Below are 14056 nucleotides of genomic sequence, written 5' to 3'. Positions count from 1 at the left end.
ATACGACTCTTCCGTTTATAACTCTCCGAACACGTCAAAATCCCTGCAATTCCACAGCTCTACTATAAACGTTATAAAGGGTTAGCCTACAAGCAGTGTTACCTAAATGCAGTAAAACCGAAATCCCTGTAAATTGACGTGCTGGTAGGCTATATCGACTCTTGTAGCTATTAGGCCTAATATCTTCTTCATCCCCGATGCGTTAATGACTAAAAAAATATGATATGAACATCAGGTTTTAACATTATTCATTCAGATACAACAAAAAGCGCGGAACGCAACTCGGATGTAGGCTATTAGTATTTCATCGAGTCTTTATTTGGAAATCTAGATTTTGGCCTACCGGTACAATAAAAGTGTTGGTTAAAAATTCGATTTTGCTACCGCATAGGCCTACTAAAATTGAAATTCAATACTGGAACAACTCAACATCAGACACAAGCAGTAGGCCTATTCACACCACCCGGACTGTACAGTCACTAATAAACTCCGTTAGTTAGTTTCTTGATTATGCAGTATACGCACCGGTTATGCCCAGTAGCGCGAGGATAAAGATTTAATCAATCAATCTTAGTGGTCTAAAAGTGCGACACGAACAAATAAACTGCTGATCATATTATCCTCCAACATCCTATAGCAGGCCCGTAGCCAGACATTCTCAAGGGGGGGTTCCCAAACCCAAAAATATGGACGTTTTGAAAACATTTTCTTGGCGTGTTCACAAACAAGCAATCAAAACACAAGAAGTAGCAGTACATAATATACAGGCCAACAAACAAAACAAGTTCTTCAAATTGTCAATATTACAAAAACGAAATAAATAAATACAAACAATTTTTACATTAACCATAGCACATCTACAGTGGAACCGACAGGGGCCCCGGAAGCGAGGGGGAAGATGCCCTTTTAAGGTCAAATAAGCTCATGTACATTTTCCAATATAACAATTTCTGCTATTCGCTTTTAGCCTAAATTGTCTAAGATAACAAAATTGTCTACGATATGCGAGGTTCCAAACAAGCAACAAAAACTGTCTTTCGGAAATACACAAACTTTTGTGCATTTATCAAACAATCGCGGTGGTCTTGGTCATTGCTGAACGCAGTTTTAGCGACGTGAGGCGACTAAAAACGTGGCTTTGTGCCACAATGACAGACAACAGTTTAAACAACCGAATGTTTCCGACTAATCACAAACAGGTGATGGACACCATTGACTTAGAAGCTGTTGCAAATGAGCAGTGGCGCCGCCAGACCTTCAACATTGGGGGGGGGGGGGGGGGGGCAAAATATTGACAGTGCAAGACAGTAGCATAGTCAAAAATTTTGAAAAATTACTTTCAGTTTGGTGCATTCTGAGAGCATTTTTAACAAAATTGTGGGTATGAATATTTCTGTAAAATGGTGCTGTCTGGTGGCATAGCAAAAGGATAAGATCATGTTTTCTTCGGCATTTTTTGGAAATAAAGCTAAATCTCTATGTTTTCTTGGTGCTAATTCCAGACTGAGATATTTGAATGTTTGGTATTGGCAAAACTCGCTCTTTTAATGCAATTTCGTTTAAAATTAGGCAAACTTTGTTTTAGAGACATAGGTTGATTGCTTTTTTTTTGCGAGATTATTACAGTTTTATTATTTACCAATTTTCTCCTTGGTTGATTCAAAAAACAATCTTATTTCGGTAAGTCACTAACTTTTATGCTCTGAAGTCAACCCAAAGTTTAGAAAATGTAACGTCATAGAGGTCATACATCTTGATGAGTGTCAAACAAAAAGCTTTGAGACAATGAAGTTACTTTAGGTTATTTTTGATATATTCAAGTTTTGTATAGGCTAACGAATAGCTGTTTAGATGTTAATCTAGATCGAACAAGCGATCTCAGCAGTTGCAGATGGCTTGCATCCTTCCACAGTTTGACGAGAAATTACATCATAGGCTAAAACTTTTCTTGTAAACACTGTATTAACATCCGTAAATTCAATTTGAAAGGTTGAAACCCCCGAAGCCCTTCCCTTGGCTACGCCACTGGTGCAAAACAGTGGTATATTATTTAATTTCTCTTGTTTTCTACCAGGGCTGGAAAAAATGTTTAGCTTCCCGGGAATCTGTTTTTTAGAGAAAAAATTTCCCGCGGCTTACAATCACGATAATGAGAACCTTATATTTTACTGATCTCCAGAGCTGACGTAAACCTTAAAAGTCATGTCGACATATTCTTGATGCCCCCCTTATCGAAAATTGTTCTTTGTATTACCGCTAAGGAGGATTACGACTATAAACAAAAGAATAAATTTTAAACTTCATTTTGAATTGAAAAGACATGACGTAATGTCCTCCAACCTCAGTGATATATTTTTTCATTGCGTAACGTCTTGTAGGAATAAATTGAAAATCAGTATGATCACTCAAAATGAAAGCAATGGGACTACGAATCCTCACTAAACCAATCAATCAATGGTCTTGTTGCACTGAAGATGACAACCTTATATTTTACTGATCTCCGGAGCTGACGTAAACCTTAAGGCATAGATCTGTTGACTCAATGCAAACCCTTTGAAGGTTGGGGGGGGGGGGCTGTCAATTCAACTTTTTTGTATCAACAGTTGTATCTCTAAAACCACTGAAGCTGCGACTACGAGATTTCTTGACTTTTCCTAACTTTTATTCACCTCTATTGAGCTGACATTTTGAGCGAATAAAGGTTATAAATTGAAAGATATAAGGCATTTCTCAGCACATCCTCTGAAATATTTCATATTCTATTGTGAAACATTTTCCCACCAGCTGGATGAAAGTAATTAATTTGGCCCATGTCTCGTTAATCCTAACTGTTTCACAGCGTGAAGGGCATTGGCTGTATGTCAAATAATGTAAAAAAGATTAATCACAACATTACTATGCACGTTCTTTATTCCTCTACCAAAAAATAATGTGTAAACTCACGCTACAAATTACACTCATAAGTGACCTCAACATTTCAACGTATATGAGCAGTTCTAAAATTTACATAGTTTTAATTTTCGGATATGCTCAGCGTGAATAATTTTGCAAAGTGAATCCCAAATTTTGAAACCGTGCCAAAATAACAGAGATATCACTCCTAAAGCATAAGAAGAATTGACAGCCCCCCCCCCCCCCCAAACTGAGCAAGACTCCAGGAGCCCAACCTTTTAAAAGTCATGTCGACTTATTCTTGATGCCTCCCTTATCGAAAATTGTTCTTTGTAGTACCGCTTTGAAGGTGGATTACGACTATGAACAAAAGAATAAATTTTAAACTTCATATTTGTATTGAAAATACATGACGTAATGTCTTCCAACCTTATCACATTTTTTTCATTACGTAATATTTACCACCACCAAACCACTTTTGACAATCGAATTTGTTAATTTATTATTCGGTAAAATGTTTAGATGATGTCACGTCATTACGATTTGAGATATAATTTCATTTATGACGTCGTATGGATGAAAAACTTTTACAAGTTTTATACTCTGCTGAGATTAAAGAAGAAACATAAATGATAAATTTAAGAAAAATGTGAACACTATAATATAAACGACGACCTTTTAGAGTACATGCATAAAAGTGAGACAAAGTCCAATTTGAAATTCTTTTGTTGCATTTTTCCAGTTAGAAATTCTTGTGTTCCATATCGCGCGATTTCGGGTATTTAACCCTCGCGCGATATGCAACATAAGAATTTCTAACTGGAAAAATGCAACAAAATAATTTCAAATTGGACTTTGTCTTACTTTTATGCATGTACTCTAAAAGGTCGTCGTTTATATTATAGTGTTCACATTTTTCTTAAATTTTTGATGCTTTTGTATCTGCTTTACGCGGATCCCCGATTGACTTTACGTTGATACGGGTTTAAAGTAATCGCCCCCCTTTTTTTAAATAATAAATGATAAATATTGGAGAAATTGAGTCTCCTTTACAACTTAAGAAACAACTCAAAACTGCTGAAACACAACGTTTTGTTTAAGTGAAAGAGTCACTTCAAGCAACCAATGCCAAAATGCGCCCGGAAGAAGTCATGGGAGTGTAAGGTATCAAAAATTTAACAGGTTGTTATTTTTCTACATCAATGTGACGTTAGTTAAAACTTTAAAAAGTCTATATCTTTGCCTCTGTAGAAAATCTTTTTATCTACTGTACAATTTAGTCATCAAGGTTTTCCATATTTTTTTTTAAAGAGAGAGCTTTTACCTCCCCCCCCCCCCCCCCCCCCCCCTTGCAACTTGAGTTGACTTACTTGAGGTTGGGATCCAAATATTAAAAAAAATATATTAATATGTATTAAAAAAAAAAAAAATTAAAAAGATGATGCCCAAAACATTGGGGGGGCAGCTGCCCCGCCTGCCCCCCCCCTGCCGGCGCCACTGCAAATGAGCTCATTCGAGCAACCGACGCGCGTAAAATGTACTTCGGATTGGTTTGATATTTGTCTATATACAGTAACTTATACAAATTATCCCGTGGACACATTTTATAGCCTACTTTGCAGCAGATTGTATGAACGTGAAATTTATCTTTTGTTTCATCTTGTTCAAGCTATTTCAATATATTTTATTCATTTAGTCTCACATATCGATTTATACTGTAGCCTATGGCTAATATAATAATACTGCATGGAAAACAATTATCGAATTGCCCAGCATTATCGCTAGGCCTATATCTTACCTTAAAACTTGAAAAAAGTTTTTTTTAGCAACAAAAGTGCCCGTTATTCATAATCCTGCTCCTCCCATTCAAACATCGTTTCGGCACCCCTGGGAACCGATGTGGTCATCAACAAAGATTCGACGTATTCAAAAGAGCACTTAATAAAACATCACAAGCAGGCAGCAGCTATGATAAAAGAATGTTGCCCAATTTCATTTTTCTCGGGTATTGCTGTGAAAACAGTGTTATGACTTCATTCAGGTCGATGTTTCGGTTGTAGTGAATATGAAGCAGGACAAGCCAGGTCAATCGTTTTTCTTTCATGGTAGACCTGTTGAAGGTATGAAGTCGCCGAAGAACGCTTGCTGCCCTCATGCATTCACATGAAGTGGCTGGAGCTGCTGCTATCCTTATAGTAATTTGTCAATATTTGGATACTGAACACTGTACTTGAGTGCTTCTGCACAAGTAGGGGAAGGCGGGGCAATTTGAGCAGGGTTTTTTTTAAATCTAATTATTTTTATTTTACTAACTTTTTCGAAGACTCAAGTATTGCATTTCAAAAACATGCTAATAAGCCAAGTTTAAAGACAAAAACTGGTTAGTTTTATTTATTATTTTGCACTGTATTCAAGTTTAAGGAACGATTGCACAACTTGCCCCGAATTATTGTTCCGGGGCAAGTTGTGCAGCACCATGCGGCAAGCTGTGTAGCACAATGGGGTAAGTTGAGCAACATATTACGACCAGCAAAAGTACAGACAGTTTAACAAATCAGCTATTTTTACATTCATTCACAATCTCCAGATTTTGAAACTACGTAAAAATGGCTAATAGGCTACAACATTTTTAATTAACAAAGGCGGTTTACAGGAACAGTTGCACAACTTGCCCCGTTATCAATTGCACAACTTGCCCAATTCATATTTTTTTTTAAAGAACAAAAAATTTCAAGAAAACTAACAAATGTACGAAAAAATTTTACCTGCGAAAATACAACTACATCATATGTCTACTGACCCCTACTGCTAAAGTTTGACTAGTTCTACTGTGCATCCAAAAATCAAAATTTCGTTTGCATCCGAATTTAGATCCTAAGACCTAAACACCTTATATTGTTGATCAAGCCTAACCTGTCCAAAAAACTGATAACTGCGATTCAGGTGCTTCAAAGGCATTATAGGTAAAATATAATAATAGCGTTAAAGCTTCGTTACGCTCTTTATTTCCTTTCAAACGGGGACTTGCACAACTTGCCCTGCTTTCCCCTACTAGGGCGTTGGGCTTCTTTTCTCCAACAATATTGCCAGCGAAAAAACTGTTGCTGCATCATCTCAGGTGCTGGAAGATCATCATCACACAATTCACTTACCGGTACAACAAAATTTCACAGCAATAACGCCTAACTACACAGAAACTCAGCAGCCTCAAGCCAAACAAAAGAGCAGCATTAAAGAATAAAGAACCACTCTCTGACTTCAACACCATTCCTCATAGCACATGACTAGCCTAGGGAACTGTGTTCTGAAAGCGAGTGCAATTCGCTATTACCTCAGCGAACTCGCTGCATCAGGCTAAAACAGGTCGTTAAAATCTACATTGTGAAGAAAGTTGAAGATTGCATTATACAATCTTCCATTTATCTTCCAGAAACTTCTTATTCAGAACTATCTGGAAGGTTTCAGCAGATCCTGTGATTGTATACACTACACTTTCTTCAAAAATGTGGACCTTTTCTGCCTTTTTCTGCTCATTTCTGCTTTTCTGCTTTCTTTTCTGCTTTTCTTTTCAACCCCGAGAACCCCCCTGGCTACGGGCCTGTCCTATAGCAGCCAGGGGCGGATCCAGGTATTAACGTTATGGGGGGCGATGTCATTGACATTCAGGCAAGTGATTAGCCCTCCACAAACAACGATGGGGGTCTCCCTTAGAAAATTTAGATCGACTTTGATGATGCTTTCTGAGAGCATTTCAAACACAATTATAAGAGATTCCACAACTTAAAAAACCTTCAACAACGCTGAAGTTTCACGCAATTTAAAAATTGACCTCGGAAAGATAATAACAGGTAATTCTGTCTTCCCAATATTGATATAGACATTGAGGTTGTTATAGATATAGAGTTACTGTATAACTTCGAGGTTTTATTCCTCTGACAATTTTTGAATTGTTACAAAGAGCATTGAGGAAAGATTATGCATAGCCTAGCCTGCATTCAACATAATGAGCAACAAAAGTGGGGGCCAGGTCAAACCACTGGGTTATGCTCCACCCCCCGTAGAATCGCCACAACCCCATAAACATTGGCTCGTAAAAACACGAGAAATATACGTGTATTACACGAGTTTCCTCAGAATTTCACGTGTTTTTTACGACCAATGTTTATGGGGAATAGGCTAGGTAGCGATTGTAAAAAATATTTTTGGACCAGCGAAACACTACAATTTGTACATTAAAACTATACAATGGCGACTATAACACATACTTAAATGACGACCAAAAGATATAGTCCTCCTTAAAACGTGTCATGCACGGTCGCTGCACCAGACGAAGAAAGAAACTAACAATAACAGAAACAACTATTTTTGTGGACTTCACAAATAAAACGACAATAAAAAGCTACTTTGCCAGTACGGGCAATACTAACAGACTGTGTCGTACCATAGACTTCTAAATAGTAGCATCTGGACTGGAAACTCAGTGGGCAACATGAGGCCAAACAGTTGGTACAACAGTTGACAGTGGGCCGACAGTGGCCAACAGTGGACCAACAGGGTTAGTTACTTGGCTGTTGGCCCACTGTTGGTCAACTGTTGTACCAACTGTTTGGCCTCATGTTGCCCACTGAGTTTCCAGTCCAGATGCTACTATTTCGAAGTCCATGGTCGTACCTTTGACTACAACACAAAGTCAAGTTTGCGGTTTCTACTGTTGGCAAATCGATTTATCTTGCATCATTACTGCACAAACTAAAATGTGGATTTCTCAACATACAACCCATTTCTTGTTTTTAAAATGATGTTTGAAGATGAAATAATTTAAAAAAATCAAAAAAAAATTGAAAATGTAGCCGTTTTTTCCCAAACCGCCACCAAGTGGTGAAAAATACACAAATTTTAAACACAAATATTTTTAATACCACTTACTGGATTTGAATCAAATTTTAACAGAATGTTTATAAGTATCAAGACTGAACCTCTATGGAAGGAAATGAAGATATTTTGAGAAAATAAAAAGTTATTCGAATTGTTGCATTTTTTTTTAAATTTTTGATCCCGGACATGAAACAAATGGGTACCGACAGCATCCTGGACAAAATTTCCAAAATTCTTTGACCAGAGGCTTTGCATGTTTACTCTGTCTGATAGTGTTCAAAATTTGAAAGCGATTGGCAAATAAATGAAAGAGATATTTGGGATTAAAATTTGATATTTGGTCAAAAACCACATTTTACGAAAAACAACAATAAACATTTTCAACACCTTAAAGCCTCCTTTATCATAAGTAGACCCTTTTTTGCCTCTGCTTGGGCTTGTAATTTTTTCTTAAGTGCTTTTAATGTTTTTCTCCTGGCCTTGGGTGTGTCAAAGCTTCTTTTTCTTGATTTGTCAAGTCAAAACTTGTCGACTATTTGGCAGATTTCTGAATATGCAGAGATTTTGCTACTGTCTTGTTTTCCTAATTTTTTTGCCGAAGTAGAAGGTTCGCAAAAAGGGCTTTGGTCTTCTGTTGTTGGATGGCTTTCTGGTGTTACAGGAAAGGTTACACTTGTGTTACAGTAACAGTTCATCAAGTCTACCACCATTGTTAGACTTACAACCAACCTTATCCAACTTTCTTTGTTTAGCAATACCACAAAATTGAAGTTTCTTACTTCTTTTTATGTTTTTTTTTTATTTTCTATTTTTGATGACTAAAACTTGCCCAAAAGTGATGCAATAATCATTAAATATGAAAACTAAAGCTGTGTTCAATACTCAATAGTCTTGGATGACTAACAGCAAAAGTTTGCTTTAAAATGATGATTTTAAGTTATAGACAAGGCCAGCCATTAGTTGTTGCTATGGGCGTTGCTAGGGAAGATGCCTAGGAGTGCCCACTTTCAAGACCTTATTTTAGCTTCACAGCAGGGATATCTAGAAAAGGCGACTTCTCAACAGCGTAATTGACACGCGCTTTCGCCTTTTTCATTTTCGAGCGTTAACAGCGCTGACCCTTCTAGTGTCCATCGCTTTATCGAAATTTGCAAAGTCAGCAATCCCGTTGTTCTAGATATCCCTGTTGTAAAGCTTCTTCCGCAGTCATCGATAAGACTGCAGCAGTTGCCGGAACAGTTATATTTGCCCACTTCTCCTTCCATAGTTGGATCTCTGAACATGGAGCAGATTTCGCTGATTTTACACTGTAGGCTATATATGACGTAACAAGCCGTAGTGGGCATTGCAAATGACTTTTGCCAATGCTATCGGGTCGATACTTGAGCAATTCTGTGGGAGCAATAATGTTAGGTAACAAGATGCAAAAAAAGTCTCATTGAAACAAATTGAGCTTTGCTGTTTCTAGATGCAATTTCAAGGTAGAATTCCAATGGTTTTAGTTCCACGTCTGACCGCCAAAGTTGCCAATAACCTTCTCTGTCAACCAACCTATTTAGGCTAAGGGATTTATCGCTATGCTTTACAGTGCCGGCAAAAAGTTTAGAAACTTTTTAAATTTTAGTAATTTCGTTCGGTAATTAGACTCTGCAACGAAATGATAGCCTAGTTATACTATATTATTATTATAGCCTACCCTAGCCTAATCTTTGAACATGGCGAAAGACTTATTCAGCATTGCTTTCGACATGTTGTTTTCCAAATCGTATACATGTAAATGAAGAATAAACCTACTTTCTTAGATTTTAAGGGGGGCGATCGCCCCCCTCTGGATCCGCCCCTGATAGCAACCCTGGCCTTTTTTAAGTGCAGGTTCATCCATTTCTCCTCAAATAACAACCGTTTTTCAAAAAAGCTGTGTATATCAATGACTACCGGCATAGCATTAAAAAAGTATATTTGCAAAAACATATTTTTATAAAAGTAATAAATCAATAGCCTACCACTACATGATGGTCTATTTAAAAACATGGCAAGACACTGAATTTGCCTACACCAGAAGAAATACAAAAAACGCATGATATGTAAGGTTAGATCAATATCATAAAAATATATAAAGCAACGTTAGCCTACGACGATAACTGTGTTATAAAAATTGGTGGAAGTCGGTTAGACTTACTCTTTGATTTTGCCGTTGATCTTATTTGTAATTTTTATACATTTGAGATTAGACTATGCTCGTTACTTCTATTGATGGGAACTAGGCTACACCGCAAAGTTGAGGTAAAAAATAATATTCAAATGGACCTCAGTTTATGCGTTAACTAAAATTTAATTCAGGATATTTTTTTGCAATAGGCTACTTCCAGTCGTTTTCTCATAGAAAACAATATTGGAAAAAATGATATCATTTTTGAAGTGATTTAATTCATTCTTTCTCTGCCGATTCGGCTTGAAAGTCAATCTTTGTTGCTTCTTGATACGAAGGCAAAGGTTCCTCGTCGCTGATTTTTATTGCATTGTACTGTGGCAGTTCGTTATCTGTCAGTTCAAACTGGTTTGAACTGGTTTCTACAGTCGGGCTGTAACTTCCGTTTAAAATGCCACTATGCGTTGTTGGTAACTGCTGTAAAGAATAATACGATGGAGGCAGTTCACTGTCTTCTTGGCTTCTGTGAGTAGAGCTGCTGCTTCTCAGTCTTTGACGTGTCCTATGGCGGCTGCGAGCTTGCTGTCTTCTTTGTAGTGACGTCCGACAATACCATTCACCGATCGAAGTGAGTGCAATCCCTGAAAATATGCAAAACATTATAGTCTGTTCCTTTTCTTGTCAGTATTCAAGTATAGGCTAAGCTGAGTAGGCTATCCAGTTTAATTTTAAAATCGTCTTCAGCAAAACTGGAAATAATTAGAATAAAAAATAGATGTCATAAGGCTCCCAAAAAGCCTACATTGCAAAGCGCTTCTACATATTATGTGGATGCGCAGGTGTCGCTCACTTTTGCAGCGTGCAGGCGGTAAAGCTCCGAAACCATTTGTAGGATCAAGCGAATTGCTTAAACTGTTAAAGAGGCCACTGACTCGCACCACAGAAATAAACTAAAAAGCTGTTTATAGTGTAAAGGCGTATACATATAGGCTAAGTCTACTTTCAGTGTATAACCCACTGAGCTACTGATTGAATCTAATTAGCCTGATATAAGACTACATTGCTTATTGTAGGCTAATCATAGCTTTCTAAAACGATTTGTTTAGTAATAAAATTCGTAATATAGCTGCATATAGGCAAAGTTTGCATTTAAAATTGTGTTGGTTAAAATATATCTTAGCCTCTATTATTTCATCATGTAAGTTTTCTTGCCTTTTACTATAGTGAACTAGTTTACAATAGTAAAAGAAAGGAAAACTTAGCTTATATGACGAAATAATGGATCGCTACATACTGTACCGTACCTAAAATGAATAGACACAGGGCTGGAATTAAAAATCCACGATACTCGAATGAAGTGAAATATAATATTATGAGCACGGAACCTCCAATCAGTACTGCTAATCCTGAGATACAAATTCCAACGAATTTGGTGAGTTTAGTTCGCATGCAATTGCATCTGAAATTGTGATGTGTTTGCGGATCAGCTTCAAATCCGTTGGATTGGGTCGTATCGATGACATTGACAGTTCTGTTTTCATCACCTTCCTGAGGTTGTGACTGTCGCCAAGTTTGTGTGCTTGCGCTTTGACTGGGGACTTCACACACAAAGTGCATGGTATAGGCTACGAAAGAGCTGGAACAAGGTGAAATAAAACAAATAGGTCGTATTCTTGTATAGGAAGTAGCGCAGCTTAAATCAACTTCCAAACAACATAAATAGTGCAGAGAGTTCGGTTAGGGCTATGTGCAGTAGGCTACACCGCTAATTCACAAGCTTGTCAATAAAATCTGAAAATACAAAACAGCATATAGTAAACTGAAACAACAAGTTAACAATAATAATAACCTGTACATTAAATTAAGACTTCCAGTAGTGCACACAATAGCTGGACAAGGGTAAACTTTTGTTTTCAAAGTGAAAGCGGAGCGTAAATTTCGTTGACACAACAAAAGCTTCTTAAACGTTTTGATTCGACGAAAAAGCTTTTTTATTTTTCGTTTTTCATTTCAGTAACGAAAATGTTTCGTTTAGTTGTAAATAAGCCCTGAACAAAAAGTAATGAACTACGAGATCCTTATTTCCACCACTAATTTTGAGACCGCAAAGGCGATAAGCATGAGTCCGTGGAGTAATTTTTCACCACAACCTATGAGTAACTAAACAACCAGGTTGTTTCTAGGACCTTTAGGCTACGCCTAAATGTTGTTGAAACTAACTTTAAACATGTGAAAACGTTGATTGAAATTTACCGAACAAAACACCTCTGCTTTGTTGACAATCTAAGACTTCAGTTTTCTCCAGTTAGTTTTATTTTTGTGAAATCATGGACAACACAGTTTGGTTCGTAGGCCTAGCGTCGACCAAGCTCAATGTATATTAGACATTTCAGTAGCTTGTCTAATAGACAAGCTACTAAAATCATAATGCAGGCTACTTCTGAGTGTTGATGTTTTCGCATTACGATATGCCTTTTGGATTTCAATGGATGGTTGAAAAATAATTTTCAATGTTTTTCCAATTTGATTTGAAATCGTTTGCTTTGAAAATCACTTTTCTCAAGCAATCCGATCAATGACTGAGCACTTATTAATTGCACGATGTTAGTGAGATAACTGGCTTCTGCTGAATTTTAAATATTAAAAATTCTGTGGCTTTTTAAAATTCGTTTAGTGAGAGAGTTTATTTTGAATTAAATTCTTTTGCTTATTGAATTACTTATTAAGAATTTGTTTGGGTTGCCATAAATTTGCAATCATAAACAGTGTTTTGTTTAAATTACACTGATCTGCAAAAAAACAATTTTTTTTTGATACAAATGATGTAGCTTACTGTAAATAGGTGATCTTAGCTGAATTTCGGCCGCTGAACTTAAATCTGGAGTCAGATTTTCTTTATCACGTCAAGGTTTAAAGTAAGCACGATATTAATCATTTTCAGCGCATAACAAAAATTTGAAGGCCAAAAACAATGATAAAAGGTCAACAAAAATGTTAACAAGCAAAACAATGCTTGAAATAAACTGTATTTGAATTCGCCGCTCCATAGTCTACTTTCAGACATCGTGAGTGGACATTTTATATTATTATCGTGAAATCGAGTTTATACATTCTTTAGTAACTAAAGTTTAGTTGATACAAACAGTAGGCTTGTTTAGTTTGTTAATCCTTCTGTGGTTGTGATTATGACCCTACTGATGTAGCCTATGGCACTGAAGAGTTTCCAACCCCGTAGTTATAGAATTTCTGGCTTTAACCTTAACCCACTGAGTATTGCTACAGCAAGAGCCAGCAAAAATTCACGGCATTTCATCCTAAAAGTATTTCAGAGGTTTAGTTAACTATAACAAGAGTTTTGAAACTGACAATTATCAATCATAATCTTTGCCATAGAACTAACAGCTGAAAAATACTTCAATGTAAGCTTAGGTGGGCTTACCCTTTCCTCTACCAACCTATATCATGAATAAGTAGAAAAATTAACTTTTGTCAAGTAAACTCTGAAAAGTTGCTAACTGTTTACAACTGAGGGTAATTGTTGTTATTGTTTATTTAAAAAAAATGCTTATAAAAAGTTAGTTGGTTGGTTAAAAGGCTGGTTAGTTGGTTTGTTATTTGCTTCTCTGCTTTTCTCTAGTTACTTTCCTTTTTTTCGCTACCTGATAAAAGTAGGCTACCCCACTTCAAATGTTATTAGGCTACTTTATGTGACAAGAACTAGAGGTTGAAGATTCTGTCAGTCTCGAACATACACGGACTTGCAGCCTGCATGGCATGAATTCCCTCAAGCGTGAACTGGCAACTTTGAAGCCAATAATGTGCTTTGCTCAAGCATAGCTTAGTCATCAAAAAGCTCTTTTGCATCGATTCAACGCCAAAGCAAAGCACAAAGTCGCATCAATTTATGTATTGTTATTGCTTCATTGGAAATCTGATTCACAACGCTGTGGACAACACGCGTTTAATTTGAAAAATCTGACTCTGCTAATATAGTACAAATCTCTTCAATGCTCGTTCTAAATTTCGTTAACACTACTAGACTCAACAGTGACAGAATACAGCGTTTAAATAAAAGTAATAAAACAGTTAGCGTTTAAAGTAATTGTAATTTGTAATGATCTAAATTTGGTACACTTCCGC

The 14056-nt window shown here is 36.7% G+C and overlaps 1 protein-coding gene across 1 annotated transcript; it reads right to left on the bottom strand.

Moving 5' to 3' along the window:
- Positions 1-9848: 9848 nt before the first annotated feature.
- On the bottom strand, positions 9849-11614 carry LOC145785617 (uncharacterized). Its single transcript, XM_082597296.1, has 2 exons — positions 11221-11614; positions 9849-10557 (listed from the first exon to the last, which is right to left on the bottom strand). Exons 1-2 carry the CDS (start codon positions 11531-11533, stop codon positions 10196-10198), a joined length of 675 nt encoding a protein of 224 aa, XP_082453422.1. The 5' UTR covers positions 11534-11614; the 3' UTR covers positions 9849-10195.
- Between the last annotated feature and the right edge of the window lie 2442 nt (positions 11615-14056).

Source organism: Aplidium turbinatum, chromosome 2, assembly GCF_918807975.1.
Source record: "Aplidium turbinatum chromosome 2, kaAplTurb1.1, whole genome shotgun sequence".
Lineage (NCBI taxonomy): Eukaryota > Metazoa > Chordata > Ascidiacea > Aplousobranchia > Polyclinidae > Aplidium > Aplidium turbinatum.
Note: the sequence above shows the minus strand (reverse complement) of the source record. Positions and strands in the feature narration are given on the sequence as shown.

Coding starts and splice junctions, on each gene's coding strand:
- LOC145785617 (XM_082597296.1), bottom strand. CDS start 11,533: ATGCACTTTGTGTGTGAAGTCCCCAGTCAAAGCGCAAGCACACAAACT. Junction 10,558..11,220: donor CCTGTGTCTATTCATTTTAG/GTACGGTACAGT, acceptor GCATATTTTCAG/GGATTGCACTCACTTCGATC.